The sequence below is a fragment of the Oncorhynchus kisutch genome, linkage group LG3 (genome assembly GCF_002021735.2).
Source record: "Oncorhynchus kisutch isolate 150728-3 linkage group LG3, Okis_V2, whole genome shotgun sequence".
NCBI classification, from domain to species: Eukaryota; Metazoa; Chordata; class Actinopteri; order Salmoniformes; family Salmonidae; genus Oncorhynchus; species Oncorhynchus kisutch.
The window spans coordinates 17,558,301-17,575,703 of record NC_034176.2 but is presented as its reverse complement, the minus strand read 5'-3'; the positions used below and the strand labels follow the sequence as shown (position 1 = coordinate 17,575,703).

General features: G+C 40.4%; 1 protein-coding gene across 1 annotated transcript; it reads left to right on the top strand.

The window, feature by feature from the left end:
* The first annotated feature begins 8,161 nt into the window (after positions 1–8,161).
* Positions 8,162–17,398, top strand: LOC109872930 (solute carrier family 2, facilitated glucose transporter member 11-like). The gene is made up of 12 exons (XM_020464359.2): positions 8,162–8,691; positions 9,206–9,304; positions 10,022–10,182; positions 10,489–10,613; positions 10,775–10,904; positions 11,017–11,165; positions 11,720–11,907; positions 12,459–12,569; positions 15,936–16,037; positions 16,309–16,384; positions 16,654–16,781; positions 16,952–17,398. The coding sequence occupies exons 1-12, from the start codon at positions 8,623–8,625 to the stop codon at positions 17,147–17,149; spliced, it is 1,536 nt and encodes a 511-aa protein (XP_020319948.1). The 5' UTR covers positions 8,162–8,622; the 3' UTR covers positions 17,150–17,398.
* Positions 17,399–17,403: the final 5 nt, after the last annotated feature.

The window sequence follows — 17,403 nt, the reverse complement described above, 5'->3', positions numbered from 1 at the left end:
AATTGGCCCAGCGTCGTCCGGGTTAGGGAGGGTTTGGCCTTGTCTCATCGCGGACTAGCGACTCCTGTGGCGGGCTGGGCGCAGTGCACGCCAGGTGTACGGTGTTTCCTCCGACACATTGGTGCGGCTGACTTCCGGGTTGGATGTGCATTGTGTCAAGAAGCAGTGCGGCTAGGTTGGGTTGGGTTGCGTTTCGGAGGACGCATGGCTCTCGACCTTCGCCTCTCCTGAGTCCATATGGGAGTTGCAGCTATGAGACGAGACTGTAACTACTACCAATTGGATACCATGAAATTGGGGAGAAAAAAGGGCAAAAATAAATAAAATAAATCTTACTATGTTATTACTCACGCAAGAGAAAAATATAAATTGTGCCACAAAAAGACTGGAACTCCAGAAAGAATTTCAAGCCACAGGGGAGGACCTACCTTTAAACTCCAGGAGTGGTCGGAAATGGGGATAGAGATGGAGCATGGCGTTTCCCTGTGGAAGATAAAAAAAGATGGTGAGAGAGGTGGTAGGAACAGACAGTGTCTAGGTACGTGTGGACTTGTTGTCAGAAAGATGTCTTCCTCCTTCCGTAGCCAGGCGAGGAAACACTCTTGATCTCAATGACAGGGGCTTTTCTGTGGCTCGCACATGGCTTTAAGCCCTTCCTGTATATAGTAAATAATCCTTCACTATAATTATATTATTAATCTTCATTTCTTTCACAATAGTAGGGGAGGGATAGAAATAAGCTTATTCCGAGCCTAATCATACTGCAGTTACACCTCTCTCTCTCCTCTCTGTGCTCTCTTGCTCTCCCCTCTCTCTATGTGCTCTCCCTCTTCCCCCCTCTCTCTATTTCTCTCTGTGCAGCCCAGCTCCTCTGAGGAAGGAGCAGCATGCAGAGCGAGCTATCACCACTGTCAGTACTGTACAGGCATGCAGGCATCACTTCAGCGAGTAAAGAAATGTGGCCTCTCATCGCATTGTCTTGTACAACTATATGGAGTACAAATAATGTAGAGTAATATCAATATCAGTAAATCCCACAACATTGGTTGTGTAGATCCAGCTATATGCCTCAATTCCAAATGAGTGGAAAATATGTGAAAGTGTGATGTTCCTTTAATAACGTCATAGCACCAAAGCTGTCAGGAAGATTTCCTGAATATGTACCAGTGGTTACTAACAGGCTGCAGTGATCATAGCAATGGCTATAATGAATTACATTCATGGAGCTTGTAACAGTGAACCATTGGTAAGCAATCATTATTATAAACAAGGTTTATTATTATTATGCTATTATGTTATTATGCTATTCAATCACCACTGGGTGAATACAAAAACAGTTTTTCATAGCATGGTTCAAATTCAAAAGTGCTTTGAGAGACATTCAGAGCAGTGGTGGCGTGGTGCTATAAACGTACCGTCAGTGATTCTCTTTTTCAGCTGTTTGTGATAAGTTTAAATCCCTGTGTTTTGATGGCAACTGTCACGAGTCCGACCGAGGGTGGCTTCCCTTCCCGGTCGGGTGGCACTCGGAGGTCGTTGTCACCGGCCTATTAGTTGCCACTGATTGTCTTTCCTCCCCATCCTTGTATGTTTATTGGTAGCACCTGTTTGTGTTGATTAGTTGGGCTTCTTTAGACAGCCCGCCCGCCTGTTTGTTGTGCGGGATTATTCATTGTAACCTTCGGCTCTGTAGTAGAGGAACGTGTTAGTTCCTGGTCGTGCATTTTTCAGTAGTCATTTTTCATTCCCTGTGTTTTGGGGCCGTTATTATTGTGAGCACCCTGGTGCAATTAAAGAGCACAGCATTGCACTCTCTGTCTCCTGCGTTTGACTCCACACCCACGACACCCAGAGCATTACAGCAACGCCTATTTTCTGAATATGTTCTTCCACATACCTGAAATGGCAGCGATTGAAATTGGGTCAACAATGTACTCCAAATTGACATAAAATTCATCATCGGTGAAATCACATCAAACTTGCTAATATGAATGAATATTGATTTCAAATGTATAGGTGACCATATGAGATTCAAGATATTCTCCAAGGATACAGTGATAACCATGACAATGTCAGACAAATAAAACGTGCAACAAAACAGAATCTTTCAATGTCATCCTGTATGTATTAAACACAAATACATTTATATTCTTAGGTAATTCATACCCTCAATGATTTGCTTGATGCATTTCCATTAGGAAATGTCTCAGATAATCACCTGATTGTTAGGCCACAATGTCATGCTAAAATCTTGTTGCACCTCCAATCCCTGTCCCTGCATTGTCATTTGTTTATTTATTTCCATCCATCCTTCCTTAATTTTTGTCTCACACCCGACTCAGCTCTTGACTGTGGCCTAGCCTGCTCTGGCCCTGAACAGCTATTGTGAAAGTAGAAATTGCGGAGTTATTTGACCAATTAATAATGGGGCTCTTTCCAGCAGTGGTTCCCCATTATCATCACGATGATCTTTTTCCGTAGAAGAAGAAACCGGAGACCCAGGCGGCTCACTATCTTCACCAGTCCTGAACACACAAATACAGTGCCTTTGGAAAGTATTCAGACCCTTTGACTTTTTCTACATGTTGTTACGTTACAGCCTTATTCTCAAATGTATTACATTGTTTTTTCCCCTCATCAACCTACACACACACACAATACCACATAATGACAAAGCAAAAACAGGTTTCGATTTTTTTGCTAATATATTTTACATAAGTATTCAGACCCTTTACACAGTACTTTATTGAAGCACCTTTGGCAGTGATTGCAGCATCGAATATTCTTGTGTATGACGCTGCAAGCTTGGCACATCTGTATCTGGGGAGTTTCTTCCATTCTTCTCTGCAGATCCTCTCAATTTCTGTCAGGTTGGATGGGGAGTGTTGTTGCACAGCTATTTTCAGGTCTCTCCAGAGATGTTCAAGTCCGGGCTCTGGCTGGGCCACTCAAGGACATTCAGAGACTTGTCCCAAAGCCACTCCTGCGTTGTCTTGGCTGTGTGCTTAGGGTCATTGTCCCGTTGGAAGATGTATGTTCGCCACAGTCTGAGGTCCTGAGCGCTCTGGAGCAGGTTTTCATCATGTGTACTTTGCTCCTTGTTCATTTTTGTTCATCTTTGCCTCGATGCTAACTAGTCTACCAGCCCATGCCACTGAAAAACATCCTCACAGCATGATGCTGCCACCATCATGCTTCACCATAGGGATTGTGGTCAGGTTTCCTCCAGACGTGATGCTTGGCATTCAGGCCAACAAGCAACGTTTGAAATATGTTCTACCCTCTTGTGGCTTTGAGACAGTGACTCTTATCACATCGTTTACCACTGTAAAATACCCTACCCCTGGGATGAATTTCAGTGTTTGGGGAGAGTGACATAATATCACTGGATAGTGACAGAAAACGCTTGTTGATCTGAGTAGAATATTCAAGCAAGTGCAACACTTTGACGTAAGCAGAAATGTTCAAATGAATGGCTACTTTTTTGCACAGCAGATCATGGCCCGTGGAATGTTGTCCCACTCCTCTTCAATGGTCATGCAAAATGGTTGGATATTGGCAGGAACTGGAACATGCTGTCGTACACATCAATCCAGAGCATCCCAATCATGCTCAATGGTTGACATGTCTGGTGAGTATGCAGGCCATGGAATAACTGGGACATTTTCAGATTCCAGGAATTGTGTCCAGATCCTTGCGACATGGGACAGTGCATTATAATGCTGAAACATGAGGTGATGGTGGCGGAACGACAATGTACCTCAGGATCTTGACACGGTATCTCTGTGCATTCAAATTGCCATCGATAAAATGCAATTGTGGTCATTGTCCGTAGCTTATGCCTGCACATACCATAACCCCACCGCCAACATGGGTCACTCGGTTCACAACATTGACATCAGAAAACGGCTCACCCACACAACGCCATCTGTGAAACTGATTTATCCATGAAGAGCACACTTTTCCAGCGTGCCAGTGGCCATTGAAGGTGAGCATTTGCCCAATGAAGTCAGTTACGTCGCCAAACTGCAGTCAGGTCATGGCCCTGGTGAGGACAACGAGCACACAAATGAGCTTCCCTGAGATAGTTTGACAGTTTGTGTAGAAATTCTTCGGTTATGCTAACCCCTAGTTTCATCAGCTGTCCGGGTGGCTGGTCTCAGACGATCCTGCAGGTGAAGAAGCTGGATGTGGAGGTCCTGGGCTGGCATGGTTACACGTGGTCTGCGGTTATGAAGCTGGTTGGATGTACTGCCAAAATCTCTAAAACAATGTTCAGAGGCAGCTAATGGTAGAGAAATTAATATTCAATTTTCTGGCAACAGGTCTGGTGGACATTCCTGTAGTCAGCATGCCAAGTACACGCTTCCTCAAAACTTGAGGCATCTGTGGCATTGTGTTGTGTTGCAAAACTGTACATTTTAGAGTGGTCTTTTCAGTGGCAACCTGTCATTCAGGGCAAATCATTGAGTTATTAAACATGGTCTCTTTTTTGCTTTCTTGAGTAAGGCAGATCCAAAATTCAGGTGTTTCAGCCTAGCCTAGTGCTTTCTTTGGTGGTGGGGCAGCCAGCGGAAAATACGGAGCGCTGGGGTTGATAATGTTCTCTAGTTGCACCGTGAATGGCTCAGTGTTCTGTCACTCATGGGGACAACTACGCCACCGCAAAATCTATGGGGAGAGCTCAAAAATTCAAGCCCCTTGGTTGCTGCCAAAGAGTTACATTAGAAGTACCCATCCAATAAGGCTCAAGGTCATTGGCCACAGATAAAATGATCACGTTATGTCTACAGTTGTATTGATTGGACTGATCATGTCAACACCATCTTAGCTAGCAAACTAGCTAATGAATCATGAATCAAGTTAACAATGTACTCGCAAATCCTTTTCAATTCTTGTCATATGAAGAGAAATTATAGATAAAATGTATCGTGCTCATTGGCCATTGGACATAAACATTACATAACAAGTTGAAAATCAGAAATTTAACAATGAGTGGTTTAGAAGGAATCAATGGCTGGGAACTCTGAAAAAAATTAGCTCCGACTGGAAAAATACATTTTGAACAGTCATCCAAATCGGAATTCTAAATTGGGTACTTGGGCATCTTTCAAGAGCTCCGACCTGAAGTGCACTAATGTCATGATCTGACCTTGTTTTTTTCAGAGTTTCAAGTTGTCTTGAAAGCACCATCAATCCAGAAAATGGCAAAGTTGGGTGATGGCAAAGTTGGGTGACAATATTTGGCCACAAAGAACCGAAGGATCTTCCTGTTCAAGTGAGTACAGCACAACAAGGTGGGTCCAAAAATGTATTGTATGCTGAGGCATAAATTATGGAATATGCCAGGGAGATATGTATACTGTAGCTAAGAAAGCAATACTAAGTGCATGTTGGGTAGTAAGCTGTTAAAAGCCCATATGCCTCACCCTAATAATTTTGTCCCCTTTCCCCTAAAAATTTTGCCAACTGTTCTGACTTAGTGGTGCATATATAGCCTATAGCCTGTTTTAGATAAATGTCATCAATGAATATTGTCTGCTTATATACCCCCTTTATCCCACAGTTCTGACTTGGTGTACAGGGAGCATACTGTAAGAATGGCCCATGCTCTGAATTCTGTCACTACATTTCAAAAGTGCTGAACAAATAGTTATATTGACTACATCTATCCTAGCTCGCTCATTGTCTTAATCGAAATTATGGATTGCCTCTTTTCCGCTCGTCGTCCCATTATGCCATAGTTTGTACATCTCAATTGTCAGTAGAAACCCCATTTGTTTAAGCAAGTCAGCCATATCAGCTATGTTTTTTTAAAGGCAGCAAATGAGGCTGAAGGAACTGTTTCGCTGCCAGACAAAGCTCCACTGATAGCCATGTGTAGAGGTGGTAAGATGTTGGGACTGCTGTTGGGACAGCTTTATGTAGGCCCTAACAGTTTGTGGGCAGCGTTTGTCATCATTATAGTGCAATTAATGTATTGTTTAGTGTTGTGTTGTGGCTTTGCTGGCATGCATCTAAAATAAATTGTGGGAGTTTGCCCCACCAAGATTTACATGCTAAAATCACCACTGGTGTTACTGTCAATCTAATGCATTCGAACAACTGATCTGCAATTGCGATAGAGCTTTGATAACTTTCACTAATGGCCATTAATAATTGCATAATAACACAAGGCTACAACAACAATAAACTGAAGTTATAGGCTTTTTGTGGGGCGTCAGGAAGCCTAGTGGTTAGAGCTTTGGGCCAGTAACCGAAAGGCTGCTAGATCGAATCCCCGAGCTGACAAGGTAAAAATCTGTCGTTCTACCCCGGAACAAGGCAGTTAACCCACTGGTCCTAGGCCATCATTGTAAATAAGAATTTGTTCTTAACTGACTTAACTAGTTGAATAAAAAATATTTATTAAACCCGTTTGACGGCTCCAGGTAGGCTATACAATTGGCACAAATTAACTTGCAAATTAGCTCCAGTGATAGTCATTTCAACATATTTATTGTATCAAATGGTAGCCTACAGTAGCCTACAATGGCATATAAATGAATAGGCTAATTGATGGCTAACAGAGGCAAATGTATCATTCTTCACATTTAATGTCAATTTCATTGAGGACTTTTCCCTTTAAAAAGAACCACTTCCATTTCAAACGTCCACTCGCGCAGTCCCCGACACCCAAGAACTGAGCATACATAAAACAGTTCTCACTTGATTCAGTTAAGAACAAATTCGTATTTACAATGACGTCGTACCCTGGCCAAACCCGGACGACGCTGGGCCAATTGGCATATGCTCCTACAAACCAATGAGGAGATGGAAGAGGCGGGACTTGCAGCGCATCATGTGTCAAAAATATGATCAAGTTATATTTTAGCGCCTGGCTACGCAAACGCGCGTTGACCGCACGAGCAGTTTGAATGAAACGCAAGCGATGTGGTTAGCATGAAGAAACTAATGTCCGTGGGCGTGGAATAGAGTTTGGTTGGTGCAAGGAGTCTGGATTGCCAGGCAAATGTCTCACAGTAGTACCTAAAACAGTCAGTATAGTATGAAGATAAGCAGAAACTGCTTCTTCAATAAAAATCCCCGATCACGCTTGTAGGCGATGTCATGTTGTCTAGCTAAACTCAGATACATATAATCGAGTCTAACAGTCGTCTCGCGCCGAACTGCATGTTACATAGTTGTTTTTGACTAAAAACAAAACATGTTCAGCTACATAAAGGTTTGGCTCGAAACTAGGCTGTGCCTTTAGATTTCGAGAAAATTAAAAACTAAGGAAAGAAAGTTTTGCTTATCTCATTGACTTCTCTAACCCTAAACCTCGGCCTGGTAATCGTGGAATGCTTCGCAAGCATTCCCGGAAGTCTTGCGATGTTGCACGTCTGGGGTTTAGAAACTCAAGTAGAACTGTTTACAGTATTTATTTAGTAGGCTATACATCAAATAATATAAGTAACTTAATGCAAGGGTCTCTTTTGTCTACAAATTGGCTAAGAATTTTGACAGTTTGACATTCCAAGTCTAATGTTTGTGTAAACATGCAAGGTTATTGTAGGATAGAAAAAAGGTATCTAGTCCCCATAGGCTCAATATGCTAGTCAATACTGAATAAATATGTTTCAGTTTTTTCCCATTGTGAAAATGTATTTAGAAATAGAAAGGATTGATATTATAGCAAAAACATGTAGAGCCTATATGGCAACAGTTAAATGATCATGCTGCTGACCAAGAAGAGGCTTATGAGCTTTGTTGGTCACTTGACTTCACAAACAATGAGGTCTTTATGATCAAAGAGGGAAATTGCCTCACTAATGAAAAATGGGTGAAATCCCATATTTCCATATTATATTCTACCTCTTATCATTTTTATTTTTTTGTACATGTACATCAAAATAATGGATAGTCAACCTCAGTTGAGAGTGCAATTTCTTAACTTGTTTCACATCAGCTTGAGGTGAATGTACTGCATAGGCCTACTGGTAGCACAGAGTAAAATAATGTTGATGTGTGCTGTCAAACGCCCTAGTGATAATTATACAGCATAGGCTACAATGGAATCACACATTAGAACTGCTGTGTGCCCTTGGCTGTTACCAGGCCATAAAGAGCCTAGGTTTTTTAAATCCATAAGTAGGTTGCAGTTGCCTAACTTTCATTAATGGTGCCTATTGAATGATCTGGCTCAATTAACCAAACATGGATAGTAATGAAGAGTCTGCAGAATTAAAGAAAAGGGTAGGCATAACAGATTTTCTTTATTTATTGATATAATGACAAATAAAAAAAATTGCCTGTTTGATGATGATATCCACAGAATGGATTATCTGTAACCGGTGTGTGAGAGAGAAATGCCTTTCACACAGTCATAATCAATGGTTGCTGTGTAAAGAGTGCAGAATTAACTTAGACTGTAATTCGATGTTATGCTCAGACGATGGGACACTGATTAAAACAGCTGATCAATTGTATTATAATCAGTATATTTACTGCGCATCAACCACATTCTCGAACGGCACTCTGCTTAAGGATGAGTACGTCAGAGCAAACTTTGCACTTGTAAGATAAATGCATTTTGCTTGACAGCAAAATCTATAGATTAAACAAAGTACAGGACTCAAAATGACTAAAAGAGATACGGAATATCAACCTCTGCTTGAAGGTATCACGGAAACAAAACAGAAAATTAAGGTATGTATAATAACACAATAACAATGTATTATTACTATATTAGTAATAATAATGACAACAGTAATAACACAGTAATGACAATTTATTATAATTACTACTATTATGATTACTATTATTATTATTACAATTGCTTGTAATGACAGTTTAAACGTGAATTATAGGTTACATAAATGTATTATAATGGATATCAACTAAGCCCACTGTTTTAAGTGTCCTTCATCTGCAAATGGGGCCTGAAATTATTATTAACTTATTTAAAGAAACCTATAGTTTACTTCATTGTCTACACTTGGCTATTGTAATTAATAACCTTAGCTAAAATATAGTTGATCTGTACTTGTGCCTCATTTGAACTTCTGAAAGCTCTCTAATAGTAAAATATGATAATGATTAGGCTGCTCTTGTTGAAGATATCCTTTTTCTGTTAATAATGAATGTTGAAGAGTACTACTGCACAGATTCTGTACATATTATGGAATGCTAATCCACCAATTATGTGCGTTATTGGTTTCAGTGTCCTAACACATCCCTTCTACTGGCAATTTGTGCAGCTTGCATCGGAGGAACCTTTCAATATGGTTATAATATTTCAATCATCAATTCCCCCACCAAGGTAAGACATTATTGTCAATATTTGTCTACTTAAATTGACTATACGTATATAGCTAAAGAGGAGAGGTTTAGTTGTTATTGAACTGATGAGATGATGATGAGGACATTGGATAATAATTTGTATTTTTCCCTCATTGAACCACGCCTGTGTGTTCAGAAAACAGTCACAGTCACATGCAACCCTGGAGACTATATTCCATTTCAATCTTAGGTCACACTACAAGGGAATCTTGACTAATCATTTAACACTAACAAGAATACTCTTTTGAGTTAAAAAAAATAAATAATCAGTAGCCTTGTGTAACTGTTGTGTGGTTGGTACATTTCTCACACACATTCAGGGGCACAGATGTAGGATTTTAATTTGATCTGTATGTTCACAACAAAATAATCCTGCATTAACAGGATTTAAACATTTAGTGCATAATGTTGCTTCATCGGTGGTTATGCTATTAGCTGCATTGCCAAAAGTAGGTTACATGAAAAGCACAATAGTATTAATATAACTGTAGGTTTTCAATGAATTTATGTAAATCACAAAGCTCATCAGCATTGTCTGCGGTGCAGGAAGATTCTCAGCAACAAAAGAGTGATCAAATTAAGATCTTACAACTGTATAATAATACTAAAATAATGCAAATTATGATTACATTTCAGCTGTGAGCAATGCATTCTCTTTTCAAGGCAGTATTGAGTAAGGGATGCCTTCTTTGTCCAGTCTGTGCAGAATTTCATCAACCAAACCTGGCTGGAGCGCTATGAAGAGAACATCTCAGAGCAATACCTCACTCTACTGTGGTCCAGCATTGTGTCCATTTTCACAATAGGTGGATTTATTGGCGCGACTATTGGTGGAACACTGGCTATTAAATTTGGGAGGTATAGAGAAGTGTTTTGTTAATAGTGGCTACTGGCTATAATTCCCATTTGGATATTTGTGTCAGTCTCCAATTTTACTCATAGGCTATTATTACTATTTTAGCAATATCCATTTGACTGTATGTATTTTTTCTATCCGAACAAGGCACTTTCAATAAATGTTGTATTAATGGCAAATATTCTCTATACCCTGGTGCAGATAGCTTGTCTGTTGAAACATTGGATATTAGGTTATTCAATTATTACATCTGAGCGCCTAGAGTGTGCGGCTCTCCTTTCATTTTTCAAATATTCTCTGTGTCACAGAAAAGGGACACTGATGATGAACAATGCATTTGCCTTACTGGCTGCTCTGTTGATGGGCCTGAGCTATCCCACTGGATTATTTGAACTGCTCATAATTGGACGATTTTTCACAGGAGTAAATGCGGGTAAATATGTCAGTTAGTTAGTCAAGTGAAGTGTTGACATCAGCAGTTTGCAGTCTTTATTTCTAAGATGAGTGTGTTGAACAATATAGATGTATTGAAGGTTCTGTCTTGCCTGTAAGTCAATGTGCCGCAATTTGTTCTAACAATCTGCTGATTTGCAGGCATTGGCATTTGCGTTCAGCCACTGTATCTGGGGGAAATCGCTCCAAGGGCACTTCGTGGCGCCATGGCGATGGGGACCTCTATTTTCATCACTGGGGGCATCCTTACTGGACAGGTGATTGGGCTTAAGTAAGTTAAGATCATCCTGGACTAAAGCCTACCTCGCAGAGTACTTTGAAATGAAGACTGTGTATAATGTCTTGTCTGCGTTCCCACACTAAATGTGTCTATGATCCTGCAGTGAGCTCCTGGGTAAAGAAGAGTACTGGCCCATCCTACTCTCCACCACCTGTATCCCAGCGTTCCTGCAGCTCCTCATACTACCCTGGTTCCCAGAGAGCCCTCGCTACCTGCTAATCGACAGAGGGGATGACGTTGGATGTGGAACCGGTATGTTTCAATCACATATAAAAATCCCTCTCACATAAGAACTGACAACATTAATTGTGCTTTACACTATTTTGACAGAAAAAAAAGTTGTTTCAGTGACAAAGTAGGAAGGAACAAAGTGTGCAAACCAATATCGTAACCTACAATCATTGATCTAAAAAAGAGAGCTGAGCTGCGTCACTCTCAGTCCCTGAACATTGATTTGACATGGTGCACATAGCGGAAGCTTTGGAGAGGGTGATCATTCCACCTTTATCTCAGATCAGAAGGGTCGGAACTCTGAAACATCAATTGTAGAAATATTTCTGAGATTTTCTGGGTCAAGCATATGACTGCAGTACATACTATAACAGAAGGTTACACTGCTAGGCAATGTCTCTCTAGTGACACAATCTTTGATTCTTAAAGAAATATTACTGTGTATCCCACTGTGTCTGATTTGATTGGCTGGGTGAATGAGTGGATTCCTGTTTGTTATGAGTGTGAGGGATAACAAATTAACCGTGGAGAGGAGAGGGACCATGTGAGCTGTGTCTTGTGTTCCTTGTGGACAGCGATGAAGCAACTGCACGGCACAGATAACTTTGACCGCGAGCGGGAGGACATGGAGAGGGAGAGGATCAGTGCTATGGGGATCAAACCCAAAAAGCCCTGGGAGCTGTTCATGGACCGAAGCCTCCGCTGGCAAGTTCTCACCATCATCCTGATCAATGCCGCCCAGCAGCTCAACGGCATCAACGCTGTACGTCAGCAGCAGACCAATTCACCACATGACCCTATGAGCCCTCAGGGCTGCAATGTTTCTCAGTATAAACTCAAGTCAGCTGAGAAGATGTTGGTTTAAATGTACAATATTCCATTCAGTTAGAACCCTTTTGGGTTTCATGTAGAACCCTTTCCACAGAGGGTTCTAGATGGAACCCCAAAAAGTTCTACCTAATACCAAAATTGATTCTACAAAGGGTTCTCCTATGGGGACAGTCAAAGAACCATTTTAGGTTCTAGCACCCTTTTTTTCCTAAGAGTGTATGTATGCCCTGTATAGTCTATATACTCTATAATAACTTGCATGTCCTGGAGGCTATATGAACTTAATGCGAGAGTTCTACATGGAACCCAAAAGGGTCCTAACTGGAACCGAAAAGGGTTCTCTTATGGAGACAGCTGAAGAACCCTTTTGAAAGCTTATTTTTGTCATAGTGTACGGTATGGTATACACTTTACAATATAGGGTATAGTATGAAGCCCCTGTGTTTAATTAGTTTTCTATAACTCTCTCTCTTTCTCTTGAAGATTTATTTCTATACAGATTATGTGTTTGAGGAGGCTGGAATTCCAGAGGTTAACATACCCTACGTAACTGTGGGCACAGGAGCCTGTGAATGCCTCACTGCCCTTACCTGTGTAAGTGTCAACTATTGCTCAGAGTACAGATACTTTATATCCAAGTATTTAGAAGCATGCATGGAGTATATTGCAGAGCTTTTGTCACGCAACCCCATGCCTCTTTTCCACATGACTGATCACAAATTGCATCATACTATGGTGGTATTCCCACAATATTGTTCTCATAGAACATATTTATTCTATGATTTACAGTTCCTTGCAAAAGTATTCATACTCCTTGGATTTCTTCACATTATATTGTGTTACAAAGTCGGATTCAAATGGATTTAATTGTAATTTTCTGTCAACAATCCACACAAAATACTATTTTTATTGTATTTTTTAGAGTAATAGAAATTAAATTTAAAAAAATATGGTCGTTACTTTACTACTCAGCTCCCTGAGTCAATATATGTTAAAAACACATTTGGCAGCGATCTGGATTGTGCAACATTTTCCCATTACTCTTTTCATAATTATTCAAGCTCTGTCAAGATGTTGGGGATCATGGCTAGAAAGCAATTTTCAAGTCTTGCCATAGATTTTCAAGCAGATTTAATTCAAAACTGTAACTTGGCTACTCAGTAACATTAACTGTCTTCTTGATAAGCTACTCTAGTGTATATTTGGCCTTTTGTTGGAGGTTATTGTCCTGCTGAAAGGTGAATTCCTCTCCCAGTGTCTGGTATAAAGCAGACGGAAGCAGGTTTTCCTCCAGGATTTTGCCTGTGCTTAGCAGCATCCCATTTCTTTTTATCCTGACAAATTCCCCAGTATTTGCCAAGCATACCCATACCATGATGCAGTCACCAACATGCTTGAAAATAATGAGGTAGTTACTCAGTGATGTGTTGTGTTGGATTTGCCCCAAACATAAGGCTTTGAATTTAGGCCAAAAAGTTTATTCCTTTTCCATGTTTTTTTTGCAGTATTACTTTAGTGCTTTGTTGCATACAGGATGCTTGTTTTAAATTGTAATTTTATGCTGTATATTTGTATTCAACTTTTCACTCGGTCATTTAAGTCATTATTGTAGCGTCAGTGCAATGTCGTTGATCAACCCTCAGTTTTCTCCCATCACAGCCACTGAACTCTGTCACTGTTTTAAAATCACAAATGGCCTCATGGTAACATCACTGAGAAGTTTAATTCCTGTCCTGCAGCTCAGTTCAGAAGGACGACTGTATCTTTGATGTGTCTGGGTGGTTTTATACATAATCCACAGCATAATCATTAATTTGACCATGTTTAAAGAGATATTCAATGTCTGATATGTTATTGTTACCATCTACCAATCACTTCCCTTCTCAATGAGGCTTTCGAAAAGCTCCCTAGTCTTTGTAGTTAAATCTGTGCTTGAAATTCAATACTTTATTGGGGGACTTTACAGATGTTGTATGCATTGGGGACAGAGGAAGGGTTAGTCATAAACAAACTATGTCAACCCCTATTATTTCACACAGAGTGAGTTCATGTAACTTGTGTGATTTGTTAAGCCAAATTTTACTCCTGAACTAATTTAGGTTTGCCTGAACAAAGGGGCTGAATACTTATGCAGTGACTATATTTTAGTCATACCATTTTTATTAACCTTGGTTAAAGATTTTTCCCACTTTGACATTACAGATTATTTGGAGTAGATTCAATTTAATTCAATTTTAATTCCACTTTTAACACAATAAAATGTGAAGAAATCCAAGGGTTATGAATACATTTGCAAGGATTAACATACAGTTCATTCAGAACGTATTCAGACCCCTTCACTTTTTCCACATTTTGTTACATTATCGCCTTATTCCAAAACTGATTAAATAAAAAATGTTCCTCATCAATCTACACACAATGTCACATAATGGCAATGCGAAAAAAACTGAAATACCTTATTTACATAAGTATTCAGACCCTATGCTACGAGACAGAACATTGAGCTCAGTTGTGTCCTGTTTCCATTGACCATCCTTGAGATGTTTCTCCACCTGTGGTAAATTCAATTGGACATGATTTTGAAAGGAAGACACCTGTTAATATAAGGTCCCACAGTTGACAGTGCATGTCAGAGCAAAAACCAAGCCATGAGGTTTGTCCTTAGAGCTCTGAGATAGGATTGGGTCGAGGCACAGATCTGGAGATGGGCACCGAAAAAAATGTCTGCAGCATTCTTAAATGGAAAAACTTTGGAACCACCAAGACTCTTCCTAGAGCTGGCCGCCGGGCCAAACTGAGCAATCGGCGGAGAACGGCCTTGGTCAGGGAGGTGACTAAGAACCTGATAGTTACTCTGACAGAGCTCCAGAGTTCCTCTGTGGAGAGGAACCTTCCAGAAGGACAACCATCTCTGCAGCAGTCCACCAATCAGTCCTTTATGGTAGAGTGTACAGATGGAAGCCACTCCTCAGTAAAAGGCATATGACAGCCCACTTGGAGTTTGCCAAAAGGCACCTAAAGGAATCTCAGACCATGATAAACAATATTCTCTGGTCTAATGAAACCAAGATGGAACTCTTTGGCCTGAATGCCAAGCGTCACGTCTGGAGGAAACCAGGCACCGCTAATCACCTGGCCAATACCATCCCTACGGTGAAGCATGGTGGTGGCAGCATCATGCTGTGGGGATGTTTGTTTTTCAGCGGAAGGGACTGGGAGACTAGTCAGGATCAAGGTAAAGATGAACAAAGCAAAGTACAGAGAGTTCCTTGAAAACATGCTCCAGAGCTCTCAGGACCTTAGACTGTGGCGAAGGTTCACCTTCCGGCAGGACAATATCCCTACTAAGCACACAGCCAAGAAAATGCCAGAGTGGCTTTGGGACAAGTCTCTGAATATCCTTGAGTGGCTCAGCCAGAGCCCGGACTTGAACCCGATTGAATATCTCTGGAGATACCTGAAAATAGCTGTGCAGCGACGCTCCCCATCCAATCTGACAGAGTTTGAGAAGAATGGGAGAAGCTCCCCAAATACAGGTGTGCCAAGCTTGTAGCGTCATACCCAAGTAGACTTGAGGCAATAATCTCTTCCAAATAAGCTTCAACAAAGTACTGAGTAGAGTGTCTGAATACTTATGTAAATGTGATATTTCAGTTTAATTATTTTTATACATTTGCAAAAATGTCTGTCTTTGCTTTGTCATTATGGGGTATTGTGTGTAGATTTATGAGGAGTAAATAACAATTTAATCAATTTTAGAATAAGACTATAACATAACAAAATGTGGAAAAAGTGAAGGTGTCTGAATACTTACCGAATGCACTGTATTTAATGAAGATACCAGTGGTGTGATACTAGTTATGACTGGAAACGTGCTAATTAGGTTTTTCAACTAAGAAGATCATATATTTCTCCACGGCTTGTCTGCTGGTATGTCATGTGAGATGCTGTGTCTTTCAGGGCATGCTGATCGAATCTCTGGGACGAAAAGTGCTTATCATCGGAGGGTACACCCTTATGGCTTTCTGGTGTATTTGCTTCACTCTGACCCTCACCTTCCAAGTAAAGCATCTTTGATCAAACAATTCCATTTTGTGTGAATGTTTTAAATCAGAAAAAGATACATGTATTGCACTTATGCATTATTAAATGTGACTTGCTAGTTTCTGTAACATCAGCAATAGTATGTTTCTATACCCTTGTGTGTTACCATAAGAAAAATTATATAAAATAAATTACGTTGTTGTTGCCAACCCTGAATGTGGCTTGGGTGGCCACTTTGGGAACACTAGTTTGTTTATGATTTTATTGTGTGTTCTTTCCTTGAACACAGGGAGCAGGCCCATGGATACCTTATCTTAGTATGGGATGTGTCTTTGCTTTCATACTGAGCTTTGGCATGGGACCAGGTAACCTACAGAACATACTTATAACTAATCTATGCCAGTATGGTGTGATCTCGCAGCAATATTATTTATATTCTGATTATAAATCAATTTAAAACTAACACTTTAGCTCAGGTTTTAGGTCAATTCAGGAAGCACACTGAAATTCCAATTATTTTCAATGCTTTTCAATTAGAACATTTTGAATTGAAATTTGTTTTACTTTTTGGATTAACTGGAATTGAAATGGAATTGACCCCAACCCTGCTGTACCTTCACTTTGTCCTTTGCAGGTGGTGTGACAAACATTTTGATCACAGAGTTATTCACACAAACCACACGGCCTGCTGCGTACATGATCGGAGGGTCCGTGAACTGGCTCAGCTTCTTCTTCATTGGCATGGCGTTTCCATTTATTGTGGTAGGTTCCAACTGTTTCGTGATACTTAACCTATAAAATAAGGTGGTTACTGTGAGGTTATACGTATTGATATCAGATTAGTTTTGTACCGTTGACTGATATGGAATTAGGATATGGTTGTTTTGAGAGCTGGCTTTAGATGGATTTGGTCTGCTCTTCTACTCCCACAGACTAAGTTGCAGCAGTATTGTTTCCTGGTGTTCTTGGTTGTTTGTGTCTTGGTGGCTGTATACATATTCCTGGTAGTCCCCGAGACGAAGAACAAAACCTTCCTGGAGATCCAAACAGAGTTCCAGTCTGGAGAAAAGAGAAAAGCTTCCAAAGCTGACCACAGCCCAAGTACAACGTTGTTGTCAACCCCTTTGTGAAACACAGCTTCCAGTGTTTGCTGCAAATGTGTACCACACTATGAATATCTCCCTGTCATAATGTCATAAGTTCCAGAATGTTCATTCTTTGTCAGGGATCGTGATTTTGAAGAGTAGACATTATGATAACTGGAACACAGGAAACAACATATACTGGTCATATGGTATTAGCTGCTCAGGATTATAAGAATTTTACTGGAAAATGTGTTGACCTTTTGAATGAATAAAATACATTTTGAGATGACTATCCTCCG